General features: G+C 35.9%; 3 protein-coding genes across 3 annotated transcripts; all 3 read right to left on the bottom strand.

Moving 5' to 3' along the window:
* LOC104738326 (defensin-like protein 206) lies at positions 5,381-5,729 on the bottom strand. The gene is made up of 2 exons (XM_010458517.2): positions 5,663-5,729; positions 5,381-5,563 (listed from the first exon to the last, which is right to left on the bottom strand). Exons 1-2 carry the CDS (start codon positions 5,727-5,729, stop codon positions 5,382-5,384), a joined length of 249 nt encoding a protein of 82 aa, XP_010456819.1. The 3' UTR covers position 5,381.
* On the bottom strand, positions 13,013-15,217 carry LOC104736976. Its single transcript, XM_010457072.2, has 3 exons — positions 14,874-15,217; positions 13,559-13,639; positions 13,013-13,462 (listed from the first exon to the last, which is right to left on the bottom strand). The coding sequence occupies exons 1-3, from the start codon at positions 15,030-15,032 to the stop codon at positions 13,130-13,132; spliced, it is 573 nt and encodes a 190-aa protein (XP_010455374.1). The 5' UTR covers positions 15,033-15,217; the 3' UTR covers positions 13,013-13,129.
* LOC104736975 (transcription factor TT8-like) lies at positions 16,695-19,599 on the bottom strand. The gene is made up of 7 exons (XM_010457071.2): positions 19,352-19,599; positions 19,016-19,267; positions 18,538-18,634; positions 18,296-18,310; positions 18,146-18,202; positions 17,628-17,904; positions 16,695-17,536 (listed from the first exon to the last, which is right to left on the bottom strand). Exons 1-7 carry the CDS (start codon positions 19,486-19,488, stop codon positions 16,806-16,808), a joined length of 1,566 nt encoding a protein of 521 aa, XP_010455373.1. The 5' UTR covers positions 19,489-19,599; the 3' UTR covers positions 16,695-16,805.

Raw genomic sequence — 20,831 nt, 5'->3', positions numbered from 1 at the left:
GGGTCATACTATCATATAACCGTTACTTAATTACCTTTTTATGTCTGTCCAACAATAATTTAATTTAATTTTAAAACTAAAGTGAATATAATGCAAACTAGTAAGCGGAAAGGGGACACAACGATATATATGTATATATATATTTTGTGAAAAAACGATACATAAACTGAAGCAAAGGTTTTTACATAATACAAGAAGAGAACTCAATCATGCCGTTCGACTACCAAATCAACTGAGTATAATTGCTAAGATTCTTTTCCTGTGTGATTAACAAGTAAAAGCATAAAACTATAAGCGGAAAAATATCACATGGCTAAGTAACCCCTAAATGCACATCCAATGTTGCAGGCTAATTACATCGTATTTTCCTATGGAGGATTAGACGTAATACTAGCATTTGTGCTCCAAAGAAGATTTTATAGATTTTTGACCAACATAGACAAAAAGGCGAGCGAAACCCGTTTCAAGATAGTTTCAAAGCCGTCCTATTATGGGCAATTTTAAAAACCCCTTCTGATCTACTTTTTTGATGAGTTATCTATTGAGCAAAATACAATTCCAGAGAGTTCAGATGAACGAGAAGGAAAATATAAGATAAGTTAGCTGTGGGAACTGCATTCTGTCCAGGTTATGAGTTCAAAACAGTTGTGTTGGCCTATGCTTTGAGCAAAGCAAGATAGATGGGATAAGACAAAAAAAATCCTATAAATGTGGTATTGGAGGGGAATGTAAATGGAGGATTTATTGCTCGTATGATTAGCCGAGCCTGAATTGATTGGTGAAGACTAAGTATGGGCATTACAATTGCACTCCAAATGGAAAATGCAAGCTTCTAAAAGGTCCATTTACTGCAAGGCTTTTCTTAGACCAATTTAGGGAAATGCTAATTTAATTCCTGAAGAAATTCAAGATGTTATTGTAACGCGGCGCACCCAATTGCATTTGGCTTAATGCGAGGAGTTCTAAATAAAAAAATTCACGTGATTGGGATGCCATGAAACATGCATCTTAAAAAAACTGAATTTACAGTGATGAGGTAAAAAATGTATATATCAATTCTTCGGCTGAAAAATTTTGAATGTAGACGGGAGTCAAAATGAGAAACACAAACAGAAAACCAATTTAGTAATCAGAATGAAACAAAAGTGCACACGACATGAGCTTACAAGGAAGCAGTGATAAGCTTTACCCTTGCTATTTTTTATTTGGAAGCAAAAAAAAGGAACATAAACAGAATAACATGTCATTGTCCTTACAGCATATGAGAAAAGAAATGTTATATTTGGTAACTGTATGAGGTTATATGAAAACCTTAGGGATTTTGGTAGCAATGACAGTGTTTGTCGCTTCCCTCAACCAGCCCTTTACATGCTGGAGGACTTCCGTATGTATTTGCAACAGTTAAAGCAATCAGCATTTGTACCCAGGAACGGTTCTGGCCCGCACTCGTCGAGGAACGTGGAGCATGTTTGAGCCTCGGTCTTCAAAATTTCTACCAGATGACATATTCATCAAGATCATCAGCACAAGATAATTAAAAGACAACTGAAAAGTATATTAGAAAACTTGGGTAAATATGTATACCGGTGGAAGCCATCAAGAGGACTACTAAGAGGAAGGTGAAGCTGACACAGTTAAGGTTCTTTGCCATTTCTTTCTTTTTGCTAAAAAAATGTTGTCTGCTTTGTATGATCACTTAAAGTTGATGATACAAATCCATAGGTGTGGTGGTCTATTTATAGTCAAAATTTTGTAACATATGAATAATTGTTTAATCCCTCCTCTCTTTCCCCAAGTTCATAATGTCACCACAATTTTTCATTGCCGGCTCTCGTTCGTTAGGATATATATTTTTGAAGTCTATATTTTTTAGTCATGCATTTGTCTTATAATTATATTATCAAGAAAAGGAAAGTCGTCGCTGTTTTTATATTATCATTTTTTCTTGGGGAATTGGGGTGTATAACCTAAAAAAAATTATAATTTAAAATCATACTAATTATGTATCTACTATATACTCTATATTATATTTATTAATTACAGTTTTTATCCCTCCACCACCCTATTTTCTAGCCACCACTAACACCCCAACCATCCTTTCACCACCACCCCTACCACCCTCCGACCACCGCCCATCACCTCCGGCGAGCATTTCCGGCGAGCATCTCTGGATCTTTGGCGAGCATCTCCGGCGACATCTCCGGCAACTTCTCCGACCACCTACTCCGGCGAGCATCTCCGGCGACATCTCTGACCACCTCCTCCGACGAGCATCTCCGGCGACATCTCCGGCCACCTCCTCTGGCAAGCATCTCCGGTGAACATCTCCGGCGACATTTCCAGCCACATCCTCCAGCGAGCATATGCGGCGACATCTCCGGCGAGAATCTCCGGCGAACAACTGTGGCCACCTCCTCCGACCACCAATCACCGTTGCCGGCTACCGGTCACCGCCTCCAACCAACAACCACCATACCCTCTCTCACCTACAAACACTAAAATGGAAATTTTAGTATACCCCAATCCTAATATAAAACCAAAAGATTCTTGAAATCGGACAAAATTTAGCAAGTTCGGCATGGCTATGATTTTTTTAGAGATTCAGAAGGATTCGAAGAGGGAGAATAAGGCAAACTGATTTTCGCAAATCTACATATGCGATATCCTGTATAAATGTGTTCGGGTATGAACAGGTACTCACGGGTTCTCGAGTTCAGTTCGGGTAATACCTGATACATGTGGTTATTTGAAAACAAAAACTGATCGGTTATTTAGACAGAATCGGTTCGGTTCGGGGTGGGGTATTTCGGATCGGGTTCGGGTCGGTTCCTTAGGTTTGGTTTATTTGCCCAGGCCTACGTAATAGTATGAGTCACAAACCAGTATTCTAGTTTTATTAACTTTGAGATCTAAATACAATAATCGTAAGACTTAGAAGCACTTATAGTCCAATTGTGAAGTATAACTTTAATTTTAAGAGGTAAAACAATCATTTAGTAAGTTTTTTTCTAACTTACATAACCTTACATTAAAAACCTAAGTACCATCTTTTACATGACTTGTTGTTTACAAAGATTTTAACTAAAACATGTAAAATTAAATATTAAGAAAGAGTATATAAATGTATTAGTTCAAATCAACGTAAAAATGGTTAACTCAACATATTACCCATTCAATATTGTCAAATTATATATTTTAAATTCTAAAAAGTTGCTAAGGAGATGCAAAGTTGTCACAACATTAGTAGCAAATTAGTCACAAGAGAGTAGCAATATAGTCGTAAACTTTTTTTGTTGCATTTTCGTCATAAAGAGTAACTATTTTGTGACGCACCAATATGAGTCACAAACCAATATTCTAGATTTATTAACTTTGGTATCTAAATACAATAGCAATAAGCATTTAGAAGCACTTATCGTCTAATTGTGAAGTATATCATTCATTTTAAGAGGTAAAACAATCATTTGGTTAAAAAAAGTCAAGCTCACATAATCTTACTTTAATTCAACATATTAGTAATTCTATATTGTCAAATTGCAATTTTAAAATCTGGAGGAGTTGCTGAAACAAGGCAAAGTAGTCGCAAAATTAAGACTCTTTTGTGACTATAGATAAAATTCAGCAAAACATAATTAGTTTTTCTCGTAGGTTGCAAAATAGTCGGTGAAGAGTCACTTATTTATGACTATTTGCCGACTAACTATATCTATCGTAAATATGTGACTCTTTTGCATATCTTGTCATGATATTCATTAAGTAGTCTCAAAATAGTAACAAAAGCGTCACAAATATTTGCGACCACAAAAAGAGTCACAAAAGATAGTCCCAAAATGCATGTATTCTTGTAGTGTTTCCCTAGTGGACCTAGTTACCAATGACGACTTCTGCCACGGTCACTGCATTTTCCCGCCAATCTCTCACTTATCGGAGAATCCCTCTGCACCACAGATCTCTCTGTCAGTCTCGGGCGGCCGACAGGCTAACCATCCTTTGCGGCGCTCTCTTGGATACCTAAAGTTTTCCCTAGTGGACCTAGGCTTCAAGATAGGCTCATTAGCGCAAAAACAAGCCAAACCTATCTACTATTCTCAGGTTGGTCAAAATAGCAAGCCCAGGCCCATTACTTCATCGTCCATGGATTCTCATTGCCAAGTCCTTTTTCGTTTTCATGGATTCTCATTGTCAAGTCCTATTTCGTTTTCCTCTGCTCAATGGCCAAAGACTCCATTGGAGAAAGGTAATGACAGTTCTGCTTTGGTTATCCTTATCTCTTGCTCGGAACCTGGTCTTAGCTGTTCTTAGGGATTTGAGATTTGGTTTTAAAAGTATATGGATATATGGTCTTTGCTCCTTGAACTGCTATAGCAAAAGTGGTACCCTTGATCTTGAACTCCTTGTGTTCATTGAAAGCTACCAATTAAGATGGCTACCTGATGATTCCAAGCATCACCTCCCAACCATCTCCATCACACGGATCCTGTACCTAACAGTCTTTATTGCGACTTCGCGAAGTGATCCAACCTTTATGCTTTGGGTTTCAAAGCAACTCCTAACTGACTACAACAACATAGTCCCCGGTTTTTTTGATGTCTTGTTATTGTGGGTTCCTATTGCCCCGGTGGACATTGATGCATTGATACTCTTCTTAATATCACAGTGTCAGATGACCGTGACCTTTTAACTGTTCCTTGAAGCTCTCGAGGATGATCTCTCGATGTATCATGATCCCACATGTACCATTAGCTTCCCAAGCCTATGGCTCATAGCTCTCTTTGATTCTAAACTCTTTTTATCACTCCTTTTATTACCTTTTGGCATTGGAGAATGCCCTTTTTATAATGTTTCAAACTTTGACTCTTGCCTCTTCTCTGTACTTGTAATAGTTTTCTATATTGAATGAATGAAGGCACAAGGTTTTGACAAAGAAAAAGAGTATGTACAACTAGTCGAATGGATGGGCCTTGTACGAACACCGAGTAATATAAACCAATCATGCGATTGAGATAAAGTAATTTTTTTTCTTTTTGTAATAGTAATGTTTTTTCTTATTAGCGTGAAACATCCATCCTAAAAACTGATTTTACAGTCCAAGTTTATACCTTCAGATGAGATAAATATTTATATTGAGTTTCTTCGGTCGACAAGATTTTGAACGTAGACAGGAATGAAATGAGAAACACAAACACAAAACAATTTTAGTAATCAGAATGAAACAAAAGTGCACACAACATGAGCTTACATGCAAGCAGTGAGCTTGACCGTCGATTTTTTATTTGGAAGCAAAAGAAACTTAAACATAAACATAATCACATGTCATGTCCTTACACCAAATGAGAAAAGAAATATTACATGTGGTAACTGTACGAAGTTATTTCAAAACCTTATGGATTTTGGTAGCAGTGACAATGTTTGTCGCTTCCCTCAACAAGACCTTTACATGCTGGAGGACTCCCGTATGTGTATTTGCAACAGTTAAAGCAATCAGCATTTGTACCTAGGAACGGGTCTGGCCCACACTCGTCGAGGAATGTGGAGCATGTTTGAGCCTCTGTCTTCATGATTTCTACCAGGTGTGGACATATTCATCAGGATCGATCATCAGCACAAGATAATTAGAAGACAAATGAAGAGTATAATAGAAAACTTGGATAAATATATATACCGGTGGAAGCCATCAAGAGGACTATCAAGAGGATGGTGAAGCTGACAAAGTTGAGGTTCCTTGCCATTACTTTTCTTTTTGCTATAAAATGTTTTTTACCTTTTATGTTCAATAAACTGAAGTTTGATGATACAAATCCATAGTTGTGGTTTTCTATTTATACAAAATTTTGTAACGTTGTATATAATTGTTTAATCCCTAGTACTCTCTTTCCCCCAAGTTCATAATGTCACCACAATTTTGCATTCCTCTCTCATTCGTTAAAAAATATATTTTAAGTCTATAAATTTTATAATCATGTATTTGTCTTATATTATAAACAAAAGGAAAGTCGCAGCTGTGTTTGTCGTTGTATATGATCAATTTTTCTTTAGTTTGTTTCTTTTTAAAAAAAAAAAATTGTTTAAAAAGTAATAATGTTGTTGTCATTGATTAAGCAAGCACGAATACGGTGCGTTTTGGCCTCACCATATTAATAAACTTAAGGGTTTCAGCAAATATGGCGACCATTTCATACCCTATCTAAGTACTTTGGTCAGTTCATATATCTGAAGTTATAAATTTCATACCCAAAATTTTAGATTCACAACTTAAACTCATAAATTTATGTAAACATATGCCTAACCGTGACGGTGTTAACAGTCCGTTTGTAGAGTTAAGAGTAAGAAAATAGTTTCTTGTAAAGGAAATAACAAAAGAAATTGATCACTGAGTGCATGGATAACCGCTACGTTTTGGGGGAGATCTCTTGCTCCTAAGCTTCACTACAAGAAAAATATTATCTTGTGGTGTTATTCTGTTTTACAAGTTCTCACTCAAGGATCAAGATTCAACAAGAAAAAATAACACTCCTTTGTCTCACCCTCTAAAACTCTCTTCACTGTTCATTAGTTTGCCTGTGTGGAGTAGAAGTTTCTAGCTTCTAATTAACCGTATTTGACCACATCTACATTTTCTTGGATTCCACTTCCGCTTAGCTAGAACATATTCCCTCGCTCCTTCACCAATCCACAAAGACATTAATTTTTTTTTCGTCAAAAAAGTGATTTTATTTAGGAACGATGAAAGTCATGATACATCAGTTTGTACAACCAAATCGGTGGAGAGAAACAACTAGAATAGAAATTACAATTGAGACTTCCATGCTTTGCAAGTAAATGAGCCGCATTATTACATGTTCGTTTAACAAATTTAAATTCAACATGTTGAAAATATGTAGACCAAAGGAGTATATCATGGTAAAGGCCATCAATTGAGATGTCGTATGTTTGTCCATTATGAATTTTGACTAGTTTTTCACAATCTCCTTAAAAACAAACAGAAGTGAGGCCCCGAATCCATGACTGTTGCATTGCAGAGAGTAGGACCTTTCCTTCAGCCTCCAGTGGGGTAGTTGCATTTGGTAGTAACGATGAACCCCAACCAAGAGATCCACTCGTGTTGTCTCGTAGAATCCATCCCGCAGTCGTCCTGTTTGATGTTGCATCAAAACCAGCATCATAATTGCACTTAACAAAAGGATGCGTTGGCCGCGGCCAATTTAAGTTTTGAGGTGAAGTATTTGAAAACTTTGTACATGGAGAAGACTGAGTGTGCATAATCCATTCTCGGACATTTCCTTGTGCACGGTGAAGCACCAATAAAGGACTAATTGAGACAGTTTCGAAAATGAAGTTGTTCCTTGATTTCCAAATATGCCAGAGCAACCAGAAGGATATTAATTTTTGTTCTAAAGAACAATTTTGGTTATGGAACTCCAATATTGCAGCTAAATTTGTTTCAAAATCATTTGTTGGAGAGAGTGTTATGGGTATTGGTATGTTTGCCAAACTCCAAATGTGATTAGCATATGAACAAGTGAAAAATATATGATTGATAGTTTCATTCGATTGAAAACATCTTGGGCATACAGGATAGGCAGAGTTTTGGATAATCGCCATAGGAAGTGTTTTAGTTTTGGTAAGATTTGTAGCTTCCAAACAATTTTTTTGAGCCTAATGGAACCATGTGATGCTTGTTCATGGTCACCTATTCATGGAGGGTCATGTGTAGCCAACCAATAACTGGAGCGAACAAAGTATTGACCTGAAACATTATAGTGCCAAACAGTGCGATCTGGGAGGGAAATGTGGGGGAGATACATATCTGTCAAGATCTGTTGATCCGGAGTATGGATATCAATTTGAATTTTTGACTCATCCCAAACCCGAACATTACCTACTTTCAGTATGTAATCCTGAAAAGTGTTATTCATATTGTTCTGTGAGCCATAGATTGGTCTTGGTGGGCTTGTACATGTTACATTATCAATTCCAATTGTAGTTGTTTCGCCATCACCAATTATATACCAGCTACCTTTTTTTATGACATCCAAACCGGCAAGAAGAGAAACCCATCCATATGATTGATTCACTCGTTTCTTGGCATGTAAGATTGTGGTGTCTTTACAATAACGAGCTTTCATGATCTTTGCAAAAAGACAGTCAGGATTTTTAATAAGGCGCCATACTTGCTTCCCAAGTAGATCGTCATTGAATTTTGACAAATCCTTGAAACCTAGTCCACCCTCCTTCTTAAAGTATTGCAGTTTCTTCCATGCAACCCAAGGGATGCCTCTTTCATGTGTACTTTTCTGATAAGCACATGAGAGGCACATGTGAGGAGCTATAAAGAAGAATGAGAAAAATGTAGAGTATAAATAGAGATAGATTACTATTTTAAAGGGCATCTTGCGTGATCAACATTGTGTGTTTGTTAGATCAAACCTGCGACTCTGGTCATGGTGATAAGAGAGGAGAACTGTAACTCTGATATTATCAGTTAGGGTTCATAGTTTGTATTAGGGATTGAGAAGAGATAAGAGAGAAGAGATCGCATCTTCAAACTTATCAATTGGTGCGTCGTGACTGTGATCGGAGTTATCGCAAGTGAAGGTTTACGGTTTGATGAAATTGGGAATTTTACCAAATTGAAGAATCAAAGGATTGGAGATGGAGATACAGCAAGATTCACCGATTAGAGAGCTACCAGGGGCAGAGCAAACAGCGGCTTCATCTATTGAGTTTTACGATCAATTGGCAAAGATGAGTTCCATGGTTCGTTGTGTAGAATCACATTTGGATTCAAGAATCGACGCTCAGGATCAACAGTTTTTGGAGATTAAGCAGAAGCTATATTTTGGGATAAACAATTTATTCGGGAAAGAGACAGTGCAAGAAGTTGGAGGCAAGAGTCAAATTACCACTTCAAGATCGCAAGATCAAGCCAATCAGGTAACACATTCCTTTTCGGAATCTTGCCGTAGTGATATTAGGCCTAGGATCAGAGAAAACCTTCTCAACAACGTGGAGATGGCCGTGTTTGAGGGCGTGGGAATTTATGGTTGGATTGTGGTTGTTGAGCATTTCTTTCGAATCGGTGGATACAATGATGCAGAGAAACTATTCCTAGCTTTAGTGAGCTTGCAAGGAGAAGCATTGAGCTGGTACAACTTGGAAATTAACAGGAGACAGTTTGAAAGTTGGGTTCAGTTTAAGTCGGGATTGATGCTGAAATTTGGATCAAAGATTAGAGGACCAAATATAAGTTTGTTTTGTATCAAACAGACAGGAACAATAGCGGAGTATATACAACGATTTAAGGATCTTTCATCACAAGTATATGGGTTGAATGAGCAGAAACTAGAAGGGATTTTTCTCAATGGGTTAACACGGGAAATGCAGGAGCTTGTTCATATGCAAAAGCCATGTAATTTTCCGGAGATGATGGCTGTAGCTAGAGCTATGGAGTCATGTATAAAGAAAAAAGTTGATAAAGAAGAGTTGATGTTGGCTAGTAAAGAGAATAAGAAGATTTATGGATCTGATTCTGCAGTGACTATGCTAAACGCATCAAGTCAAGAAGCAGGCTCACATAAGACTGGGTCAATATCATATTATGTGCAGAAGATTGAGGATTTTTCATCTCAGGTTAATGGGTTAGAGGATCAGAAGTTAGAAGGGACATTGTTGAATGGATTAACTCAAGGGACTATGAAAGGGAATGGAGATAACATGGTGAAAAAGATCGAGCTGCCAATTTTTGATGGACTTTATCCATGTAGTTGGATAACACAGATGGAAAGATTACTTCGATCTGATCGACATACTGACATAGAGAAGATACAGTTGGTAACGCAGAAATTAAAAGGAAATGCTCTTAGTTGGTTCAGGAATGTGTCTTTCAAGAATTGGAAGGATTTTAAATCCAAATTGTATGTTCGATTTGGGAATTCGGTTCCAGTTACTCTGCAGCCATTGTCAATTCTGAAACAGGAGCCACTCTTAGCCACAAAACCGATGACAGAGACTGATTTGCATCAAGAACAAGAATCACAGGAAAAAGGATCTTTAGACTTGGCAGCAGATGGAATTCCCCAACCACAGAAAAGTGTGATTTCAGTCTTTAAGGATGTTCACGATGCATCTCTGACTTGTTCTAATGCATCAGGGGATCAGTTTCAGTCACAACCTGGCCTTCTTTTTCATGATCTAAACTCTGGGTTTGTTAGTGATAGTTTGAAACTCAACAAGAAGGAATATTAAAGGTTGTAGATGTCTTTGAAGTGACTGATTGTGGTGAGAAGTCACCCTGTGTAAAGGTTAATTGTTGTGAGCATTCCTTGCAACAAAGGGGACATCAACAGAAGTGTTCTAAAACATGGAAATTTAAGTTCAAAGATAGGTATGATACAAGAGTGCTGAGAAAGGAAAAAAAAAATTTTGAAAAGAAAACATACGAGGATGAAGATATTTTTGCACTTTGGAACACAAATGGTGATAAGTTGTGGCTGTGTGATCATCCGGTGTTTGACAGAGTGTTACTTCAAAGGCAGCGAGTAACACACAAGAAGAGGAAGTTAAATCTTAGTGAGTTTTGGCTGCTCACTACGAGAGATCAAGGGAGAGAGTACAAGAGTCTATGGTTCAAAGTAGAAAGATGCAGCGTTGGATTGTGAGTTACCATTCTTGGCACCGTTGGAAAGCTCGGTATTTGCAGAATTTTGAGCAAAAGTTTGACGTTGGATTAAAATAGAAGTGTGTTGGCAGCATTACTGCAAAACAGAGTTATGAAGGGAACTTTATTGGCTTGTACTCACCATATGGGGATAGGAACGTCTATTATTCGGTGTGGCATTGTTGGAGAAAGAAGAATCTGCAGCTCGTTAATCTGAACAATGGATGTTCAGAGCCATAAAGTCTGGACCTGCACTTTCTTGGAGTCACTTACTATGGTACAGAAGATGATTGTGCGTGCAGCAGCTTTGCCGTGGCAGGAATGGTCGTCTTCTTTGCTTCTGTGTCAATCCTATTTGCTCCTTCACAGCTTGAGGACAAGCTGTCGTCAAACGGGGGAGTATTGATAAGCACATGAGAGGCACATGTGAGGAGCTAAAAAGAAGAATGAGAACAATGTAGAGTATAAATAGAGATATATTACTATTGTAAAAGGCATTTTGCGTGATCAACATTGTGTGTTTGTTAGATCAGAGCTGCGACTGATAAGAGAGGAGAATTGTAACTCTCCGATCTTATCAGTTAGGGTTCATAGTTTGTATTAGGGATTGAGAAGAGATAAGAGAGAAGAGATCGCATCTTCAAACTTATCATCTTCTCCCACCATAATCTCATTAAAATAGATTCTAACTCATTGGTGATGCCAATAGGAAGTTTAAAACATGTCATGGAATAGATAGGCATTGCAAGACCCACTGATGTAATCAAAATCTCTTTTCCTGCTTGTGATAGGTATTTCATTTTCCATGACGAAGTTCGTTGTGAGACTCGCTGAATAATGTAATCAAACATCACCTTTTTTTCTTCCCAAACTGCTCAGGAAGCCCTAGATACTCCCCCCCCCNCCCCCCCCCCCCCCACCATGATTCGGAATCCCAAGAATGTGTTTGAGCTTATTTTGCAATTGATCATTCACTCTCGAGCAAAAAGTTATTAGTGATTTACTTGTATTTATCTGCTAGTCGAAGTAGTATTCATAGACCTCAAAGACCTCCTTAAGAACACGGCAATTCGGCATGTTTGCTTGACAGAAAAATAAGAAGTCATCAGCAAATTGTAAATGTGTGATTGTTGGTACACCATTTTCTATGTGAACGCCACGAATATCCCCTGAAGCAACTCTGGATCGGATTAAGTGTGACATTTTTTACATTTCAATAATAATAATGGTATCTAGGTCTTCAGTTAAGTGCAATGCTTTGCATTTCTCATCATTAACATTCAGGGTCCGAATAATAACTGCGGATTTACTAGTGCGGGACAAAAAAATTTGATAGTGCGGTACGGTTTAACTGCGGTACGTGCGGGACAAATGTATTTGCGGGACAAGTGCGGTTATTCCAAATTAAGCGGTACAAAATAATGTTTGATTGGTAAAAAACAATTTGCGGTACGGATTTTAAATTATTTTATTAATAACTAATATAATTATATATTTTCATTTTTTACTAATAAATAAAGTTTTGATTTCTGAATTTTAAATACCAAAATTTATTAAAAATTAAAATTTGATTGATAAAAATATTATTGTGGTTCACAATTAAGAGAATTTTTATGATTTATTTGTATATGTGCTTTTTTGAAAGATAAGTGTCATCTATATCTAGCAAATATAAGTGACTTAAAAAAAATGAAAATTTTAATTTGACATAAATTTTTTGCTTTGTTTTAAATCTTTTTTTATCATAAAGCTAATTATTTAATAATTTATAAATAAATAATGAAGTAACTTTATCATTAAAAATACACATTTAGAAAAGTAAATTATTAATTCTCATAACAGTATTAAATATTTTTATTAGTCATAAATTAAACAGAAAATAATATATTAATATTTATTTTTATTTAGTGCGTATTTGGAAACAAACCGCTACATAATTGATAGTCACATATGTAGCTGCGGTCCGAGTGTTAAATAACTCCCCTTGAAAAAACGCTAATTGACTTTTTCACTTTTTTAAAAAACGCAATGACAACTCTTTTTTTTGTGAATGGTGAATTAAACAGTTTTTAAAAAAACACACTTAGAAAACCGCAAATGTTACCATTCATGGCCTCAATATCGTAATGATCCTATGTTTTGGTGGTTCTTCTAAGAAGAGTACGTTGGTAATTTTTGCTTTCTCCTTGTTGGATACAAGCCGCAAAATTATCTATATCTATCCTTTACGCATAGGTCAAAGTTATGACAGCAACCATTTGCTAGTTGGTCATAAGTAGTTTAACACATGAAAAGTTACAGAGTTAAACAAGTGAAAAGAATCAGACACGATGATTTACATGTGACCTAACCAAATTACCAACACAAACCACCTCCACGATAAGAATCAATTGTTACATTATGAAGAATCAAACCGAGTTTTTGTATATAGATCAAACATCATTAAACAAGAGTGTATTATGATCACAGTTCTTATTCTGCATGCATATCCATTGAAGAATCAATAGAACCTGGAGAGTTAGATCCCCTGTTCAGTTCACTGCTTCTGGCTCCGCCAGATGTGTAGCCTCCCTGCGGAATTTGGTAGTTCTGAAGACTACGCCGTATTGGGCTTGAAAGGGCGTTTGAGAAAACCGAGTTCTTGGCCTGGTTCTCACATTGCTCAGACCGAACCACTGGAGCAGCTATTGGGCAAGAGGTTCCTGAAGAGGCCATGAGCCCAGAATGTGTGATATGCATTGTTGGCAGCGGTGGCGGTGCTCTTGGGGACATTGGGGGCTCCTCTGTGCAGCATTCGAGCTCACTCTGCATTGGGGAAACCAGACACTCAATCAAGAACAGGAAACAAAATTTGCCAGAATTTCAGATTAGAGTAGATAAATATATAAGAGTCATATGAACCTGAATATAATTAACTATATCCATAGGTGTCACTCTTGACCCTGCTTCTTGTTGTCTCCATATCCATTGGTACAGTTTTTCCTAAAATATGCAACACAAAGCTTGGGTTAAGGGTGCATATAACTTATATGCTTCTCTTAAGCCATAACCTATTTCACATAACTATCCCATGCAGTATGTCATCTTCCAAGTACAGGTTTCACATCACTACTCAATTAAGCCCATATTAAGTAGAAATTTCATTACACCAAAGAAAGACAAAAGCAGACAACACAATATTACTCTAGTCGTCAACATCTTAAGAACAGACGAATACAATCACACTCAATATAGTGATAAGCCAATCAGACTACTGTTCAATTCAAGTAACTAAGAAGTAGCGCTAGAGTTGAAGCAAATGAGATAGCTAGACAACGATAGGGATGTTCTGACAATTGTTTTCTTTATAGTCAGACCCGTTGTAATGTAGGAAAAGAACAAAGAGACACGAGAAGACTACTGTTGAAGTAAATTGGGGAGCTAGACAAGGATGGGATGTTCTGACGCAAGGTGAAAAAGATGGAAACGCATCAATGTAGGTTGGAAACAAGGCTCCAGAGAAACTATTCTTATTTCATATCCATCTTCAAGCTTCATAGCCTTTATTTTTCTTTGTCATCAACTAAATTTCATATTATAAATAACAGTTCTAAATGTTTAGACAGAACACATCACATAAAGGAAAGATATTGGAAGGAGACTCAACTTGATAAAAAAAGAGGCTAACAGATAGCTTTGTTAAGGCTGAAGGGAAGCTAAAGAGACTTAGAGAATCCAAAAGAAGAACACAAAGAAGCAATCAAAAACACTGGTTTACAAAATCTGAATCATTCTTTGTTTAACGATATAGCTACATAAAAACATAACACCTATAAACCATGGAAACTAGAAAGAAAGATGCATTGACTTCATTGGCAATTGAATGAACACAGAGGCACTTCAACAAAAAAGAGAAAAAGGACAAATCATTATGTACTAACACAAGTCCAGAAGAAGAAAAGATGAAATCTTTTCTTCCCAAAGTGTTCCAATTGAACTCAAGAAGTCATAAGAAAATAAACAAGAAACACCAAAAGCAGAACGAAACACATAAGATTACATCGAACACCAAACAGATTAGGTAGAAATGATGAAATTAACCACTCGAATCAAATTGGATTGTACCCTAATAGATAAAAAATCAAAACTTGGAACAGGGGAACACAGTCACACACAAACAGAGAGAGAGAGAGAGAGAGAAAGAGGGTAAAAGGGGTTAAAAGAATCATCAATATACCAGACCATGGCGTTCACCGGCTTGAAAAGATAGTTTCTGGTGATTCATAGACTGAGTATAAAGCTGAGATAAAGAGTTTGCGGCGGTGCGAAACGAAGCGTAAACAGTCCGATCTACCTCATCGAGGCTCGTCGCTGTAGATTTTCTCTTCTTCCCCATCTCTTTCGAATTGGGTTGTCGCCTATTAATATTAAAAATATATTACACAGCCGCCACGATCCCGTCGGCGATGATGACGGATTCGTCGATTCGTCTCTGTAAAAGACGATCGGAGATTGATTGGATTATGAAAAAGAGGAATTGGGCAAGAGAGAAGGGTACTTTCACTTTATACGAAACGGCGAGAGACTAAAACAAACAAGGTTTGGTTTTTTTTCTTTTTTTTTTTCTTTTGTTAAATATCTTATTTATCAAAGTTTATATCAAATTTGTTTACCAATTTTGAGTTAATAATAACGAAAGAAAAATATATTTAACAGAGGTGGTAAAAGAAAAATATATTTAACAGAGAGAAGAGGAGAATTTACAAACCTGTAAAAGGATAGATATATAAGATGTTTATAAATCTATAGTTTAAATATATACTTTTCTGAATAAATGTTAGGATACATATCTTTAGAAAACTAGTTTTTTTTTTTTTTGTAATACTGACAAAAGAAAATTTAAGGTATGTTTTACTAAATGAATATTTTATACGATTGCTTTAAAAACCTAAAACAGTTTAAATGGACTTTTCATAATTAATTTGCAAATATTTTTTTTTGATCAAAGGAAGAACTTCAACCTTAAATACCACTTTTCTTATCTAAAAAATGTAGCTTTTCTTTTTTTGTTAAATGAGACCCAAAGGCCAAAGCTACTATTCCATCAAATTCCTTTTGAGAACTGGTCCTTACAGTCATATATACTCATAATGTAAGGCCGTCTAAGAGGTTATTTGTCAATTGTATGCCAAGATAGTGTATTGACAACAGATGCACTTAAGTGGCATTTGCTCTCCAACTGATGAGCAAAACGAAAGTTGTCACCTTTTCTCCTCCTATTTTCTGATTTTTTTGTGTGTGTGGGCAAAATCCTCTTATTTTCTGACAGTATCTATTTTTCTAGCCAAATTGTTATGCTTTCATCTTACTTTCAAACTATTTTTTTTCGTAGTTTCTCACTTCTTTACTTCTCCTTGTTTCTTGTTTATCATATTCGGTTTGTTAATCTCTGAGGTTGGTTTAATTTCTCAATTCTCATCAACTTCAAGAACGACATTGGATGATCATCACTAATCACATTAGATATGTGAGTCTTTCTTTCTCACTGATTTAGTTTTTGGTTCAGCTTGCTTGAATTTTAAAACAAAACCGATTTTGAATCTAATTTTAGTTTAAATCGGTATTATTTATTTCTGAAATTAAAACCGGTTTGACCTTGGTTTATCTTGACCCTGACCATCAATTTTGGTCCAAGTAGATAACTTTGGTTAATAAATGAAGTTAACGTTGATTTCTAAACTCTACGTACAGTTCATATCGAAATCAAATAATCGAATGGGTCAGTCCAATGTTAATTAAGCATCCTTCTAAGTGGACACACAAACTTGTTTACATTTAAATAAATTTTTTGACGGTAATATTTTTTTGAATTAAAACTGCAAAGAAACTGATCTATTTGTATCCATCCAAAATACGATGTCTTGGTTGCAACTGAAACTGCATCCAAATATAGCATTCATATAAAGTATTAAATTGGACAAACGAACAACATGACATCTAGTACATTTGCATTTATATGTTGCCTCCGTACTCCTACTCGGAACAACCGGGGCCTATATATGTAAGTAACTGATCATATTGCAAGATACGTGAGGCTAAAACAAAAATACGTTTAGTTATCCTTATCTAGAGTTGGCATCAACGAAAAGTTAGGATCTATAGATTAGTATTAATTATGTATAATGACTTGGTGGATGGCTCTTTTGACCTCAACGATGCTTGCTTTCTTCCCTCTTACTTTTGCCCTTATCTCCGCCTCGAAATCACCGTCGTTCACGGCGGTATGAACCGAGCTAGTCTCTATACCAAGATCATGAAGAACCTGAAGAATGTCAAGCAACAAACCATCTCGGTACTCACATCTCATCTCTAACAAAACATCGCTCTCTATGATGGAAACCTCCACCTCCTCCGATGTTTTTCTCTTACAAGTACGTGTCCGCTTATGTTGTTTATCGTGATGAGTAGTCTCAAGCTCGTGTACTCTCTTTCTAAGATGATTTACGTACTCGATAGTGTCTCCAAGGATTGATACTTTATCCATCTTGGTCATAAATGGAACCATTGATCTCAACGTTGTGAATTTCTCGTTCAACTTCTCTCTCCTTCGTCGCTCTGCCACTACGTGGTTCAGGTCTTCTCGAGGAAGACTCTTTTCTTTAGTGTTGTCATGGAGGAAAGGAACTCTCAAGATCATGTGTTTGAGCATCCATTGCGACTCCACTCGCTGATGGTCTTTGACATTCTCAGCCCTCCACGTGGAAAAAGATGATTGGACGTAAGAAGATGTGGAAACTGAATCTGAAAGAAGACTCGTGGGATGCGACATGAGAAGTGTTGTTACTGTCTGAGAGTAAATTCCACCTTCCTCCATTAAGTTCATCATGTCCATGTGTGTATCTATATATATAACATACAGATGATAAGAGTGTTAGATACAGCAAAGAATAAAAATATATAAGCAGCTTAACTGCGTAAGGTATATATATACCTAACGTGTGGGTTGATTCTATATGAAGATCAGAGCGTAGATTTTGATTGGAGACGTTGTCATCATCAGGAGAGCCAAACCTCATCTCCTCTGACATTGTCATCTCTTCTTCTTCTTCTTCTTCTTCTTCTTCTTCTTCTACTTCTGCTTCTTCTTCTTCTTCTTCTTCATGCACTTCGTAGGTGGAGTGTTCAGAAAGAGCAGGCTTTGGGATCGAATTAGAGTAGCCAATGAAGAAACTCTTTACTAGCTCAACAAACTCTACGTCTTCTTTTACCTTCACACACAAATATAACAAATCATGCATCCATGATCCACCAACCTTAATTATCCCTTCCATATTTTAACATCATTATATCTAGCTAGGCTTTTTAAAACAAAACTTATGCACAATTTAAAATTATTATATATATGTTACCCCATATGTAATTATAATATAGGCTATTTTTACTTTTTTTATATATATGTCTCATTAACAAGGGAATAATAAAGAGAGATGTACATAAACACTATTATACCTTCTTCGTTGTGCCAAGTTCCACAACACCATTAAGCATGGGAATACAAACCACTGTCTGCGTTTTTTCAAATTACATTTTTTCATCAGAATACAAAATAAATGTGTAAACGATACTAAAATGAGTTAAATAATAAAGAAAAAAATTTACCTGAATTTTGGCACTCTTAAGTATTAATTATATTGACCGACGTAAAAGGAGCATCCCAAAAACAACAAGAAAAAATTAATTAATTTGAGATAATATATAAAACTGTATTACTAAATATATAGGTATAGTCGTATAGACGTAGATAGATGCGTACTGTTAGTGTACACATAACACATAAATAGGTAAATAGTAGAGATGCATATAGTATAATTGTTGAATGGATAAAAATAAAATTTATTTACCTTAGCGAGAATAGCCCTACAAAAAGTTTTACTGTCAACCTCATTTGCACCACTTAGCCATACATGCTTCCTCCTCGCATACGCTTTTCCTGGCATCCTACAAAAATTACTACTTCTCACATTTATATTTTTACCACATAGAGGAAAGCATTAAGTATACCCATAACTAACCCATTTTGTTATGCATTTATGTAATATATTTTCATGCTTCTACTTTAGATAATCAATCACACCAAACAATGAGAATCTCAACGGTCCCAATTATGTTCATCAAAATGGAGTGTGTGTGTGTACATTTGACGTTTTCATTAAGTCACATTCCTTTTCTTATTAAAGTAACTCAACCTCCTCAGTTTCTCTTTAATGTCAACACAAAATTTTGTGATTGCATTTAACACACAATACTATTTTTGTCTTCACTTACAGAAGAAAAATAGTGACCAAATTAAGAAACTTGAGTAGAGAGAAAGTTATGTACCCTGAAGGAGGAGAGAAAGAGAAAGAGACACACATTAGATAAAACCATTCAGTCTCCGTCAAATCCTCCGGCGACAATGCGGTGCATGCTCTCGCTTCCGACGTTGACTCTCCCGCTAAAAGCGTCTCGTAAAGCTCCCTCAGCTGTTGGCTCCTCTCTAGTGTAGCCTCTTCTGCCGTCACCTCCGCTGGTTGAGTTGTCTTTCTCGTCTTTATTGCACCGTTATAGTATCCATTCCCCCACACCAATACCCTAAAAATATTGTTTTGTTACATATTGAAATATAGATAGTATGGTTGTGTTGTGAGAGATGGATGAAATAAATAAGATACGAACCGTTGTTGAGGACAAAATTGCCAGAACAGACTATAAGTCCACTCCACAGATTGAACCGCTTCCTTAAGCAGCCCTTGAAGCTCCCTTTTCTCAGCTCCGGCAGATTTCTCTGTCGGAATAATACTTGATCCATCCATCAATTCCCGGAGATGAAAACTTGTGTGAGACCTCTCTCTTTGATAAACAGAGTAAAATATAATAATTTACAACTTTGAAGGGTTGTTAAAATATAAGACGAAGATATATATATATATATATCTACTCTCATAAACTATTTCGATTGATGGTGATTTAAAATGGTATGGGACCACATATTTTGCAAATATGCATGTATACATGCGATCTTAATGTTTTTGCGACAGTTGACATAAGTAGAGTTGTGTAATTTAGTTCAATATATTCCTTGTATATATATGAATGCATGACCAAAACTTAAAAGATGTATTCAAAATTGACTTTTGAGTTTTCTGACTGGTTGGTTCACCAGACGTTGGATAAGAAAGTAGTATATATATACAAGTGAAATAATGAAAAGAGATATGTATTTTGTATACGTGTCGTCCACTAATTGGACAAATAAAATTGCAAAGAATGGATATTTTTTTATTATGTTATTTAAATGTTTTTGTTCAGAAAGGCATAACATATTGTAGTAGATAAAATAGCTAACTGACAAACAATAGAAAACAGACGTTGCTTTGACTAGTGTTACTGCTACAAGAAGCAAATAAATTATTTCGTTTTTTACATATTTCTTTTTAATATATTCAGCAAAATTATGCATGGATAAAAATGTCAAATTTGAGAATTATTGGAGGAACATTATTATTCTTTTAATAATGATCAAAAGAGACGTTAACAAAATGGGGAATGGTAGAATTGTTGACCTGACCGGTAAGTAAAGAACGAAGAAAATGGTTTGGTGTATTAAAGGAGAAGAATGAGATGTTTCACACAATTTGAGTTCCTAATTTAAAATTGATGTTAATTTGCTAGCCAAGTAGCTAGCCACTATGGTTTCCAATTAAATAATGTCTTATAAAATCATATTTTGATAGATATATAATTATAGATATAAACTGATACGTACACATGTGAGTACGACATACAGTCGGGGTAATCGTATGGATATGGGTAGTGTAGACCTGGTTAATTAGACAAAACCAACATTGAATGTTTCTTGGCTTGTTTTGTCGACAAAAATAAATGTTGCTTGGATTTTGCTTCTGTGTTCTGTTTATTACTTACTCTTTTTTTTTCTACTTCTGAATTAGTCTTTCACCAGCAATTATGTATCTCTGACGGCCACGTGGAGTGATTTATTGTTGCTTCTGTATCTTTGTTTTTTTTTTTTAAACGTATATTGTTAACTTATTTCTTATTGAAGATGACGATTCAAATACCAAGAACAGAAAAAAAAACAATATGCTTTTTTATATAGAAATGAGAGACTTGAGTTATTCAAAAAAAAAAAAAAAAA

This window comes from Camelina sativa, chromosome 13, assembly GCF_000633955.1.
Source record: "Camelina sativa cultivar DH55 chromosome 13, Cs, whole genome shotgun sequence".
Classification (NCBI taxonomy): domain Eukaryota; kingdom Viridiplantae; phylum Streptophyta; class Magnoliopsida; order Brassicales; family Brassicaceae; genus Camelina; species Camelina sativa.
This window is presented reverse-complemented; position numbering and strand designations above follow the sequence as displayed.

Excerpts from the sequence above, each read along its gene's own strand:
- LOC104738326 (XM_010458517.2), bottom strand. The coding sequence starts at position 5,729 with ATGGCAAGGAACCTCAACTTTGTCAGCTTCACCATCCTCTTGATAGTC. Across the intron at positions 5,564-5,662 it reads CCTCTTGATGGCTTCCACCG|AAATCATGAAGACAGAGGCT; the intron begins GTATATATATTT and ends CACACCTGGTAG.
- LOC104736976 (XM_010457072.2), bottom strand. The coding sequence starts at position 15,032 with ATGGGGAAGAAGAGAAAATCTACAGCGACGAGCCTCGATGAGGTAGAT. Across the intron at positions 13,640-14,873 it reads CCGGTGAACGCCATGGTCTG|GAAAAACTGTACCAATGGAT; the intron begins GTATATTGATGA and ends TGCATATTTTAG. Across the intron at positions 13,463-13,558 it reads ATATAGTTAATTATATTCAG|AGTGAGCTCGAATGCTGCAC; the intron begins GTTCATATGACT and ends TCCCCAATGCAG.
- LOC104736975 (XM_010457071.2), bottom strand. The coding sequence starts at position 19,488 with ATGGATGGATCAAGTATTATTCCGACAGAGAAATCTGCCGGAGCTGAG. Across the intron at positions 17,905-18,145 it reads AACTTGGCACAACGAAGAAG|GTAAAAGAAGACGTAGAGTT; the intron begins GTATAATAGTGT and ends TTGTGTGTGAAG. Across the intron at positions 17,537-17,627 it reads AGAATCAACCCACACGTTAG|ATACACACATGGACATGATG; the intron begins GTATATATATAC and ends TTATATATATAG.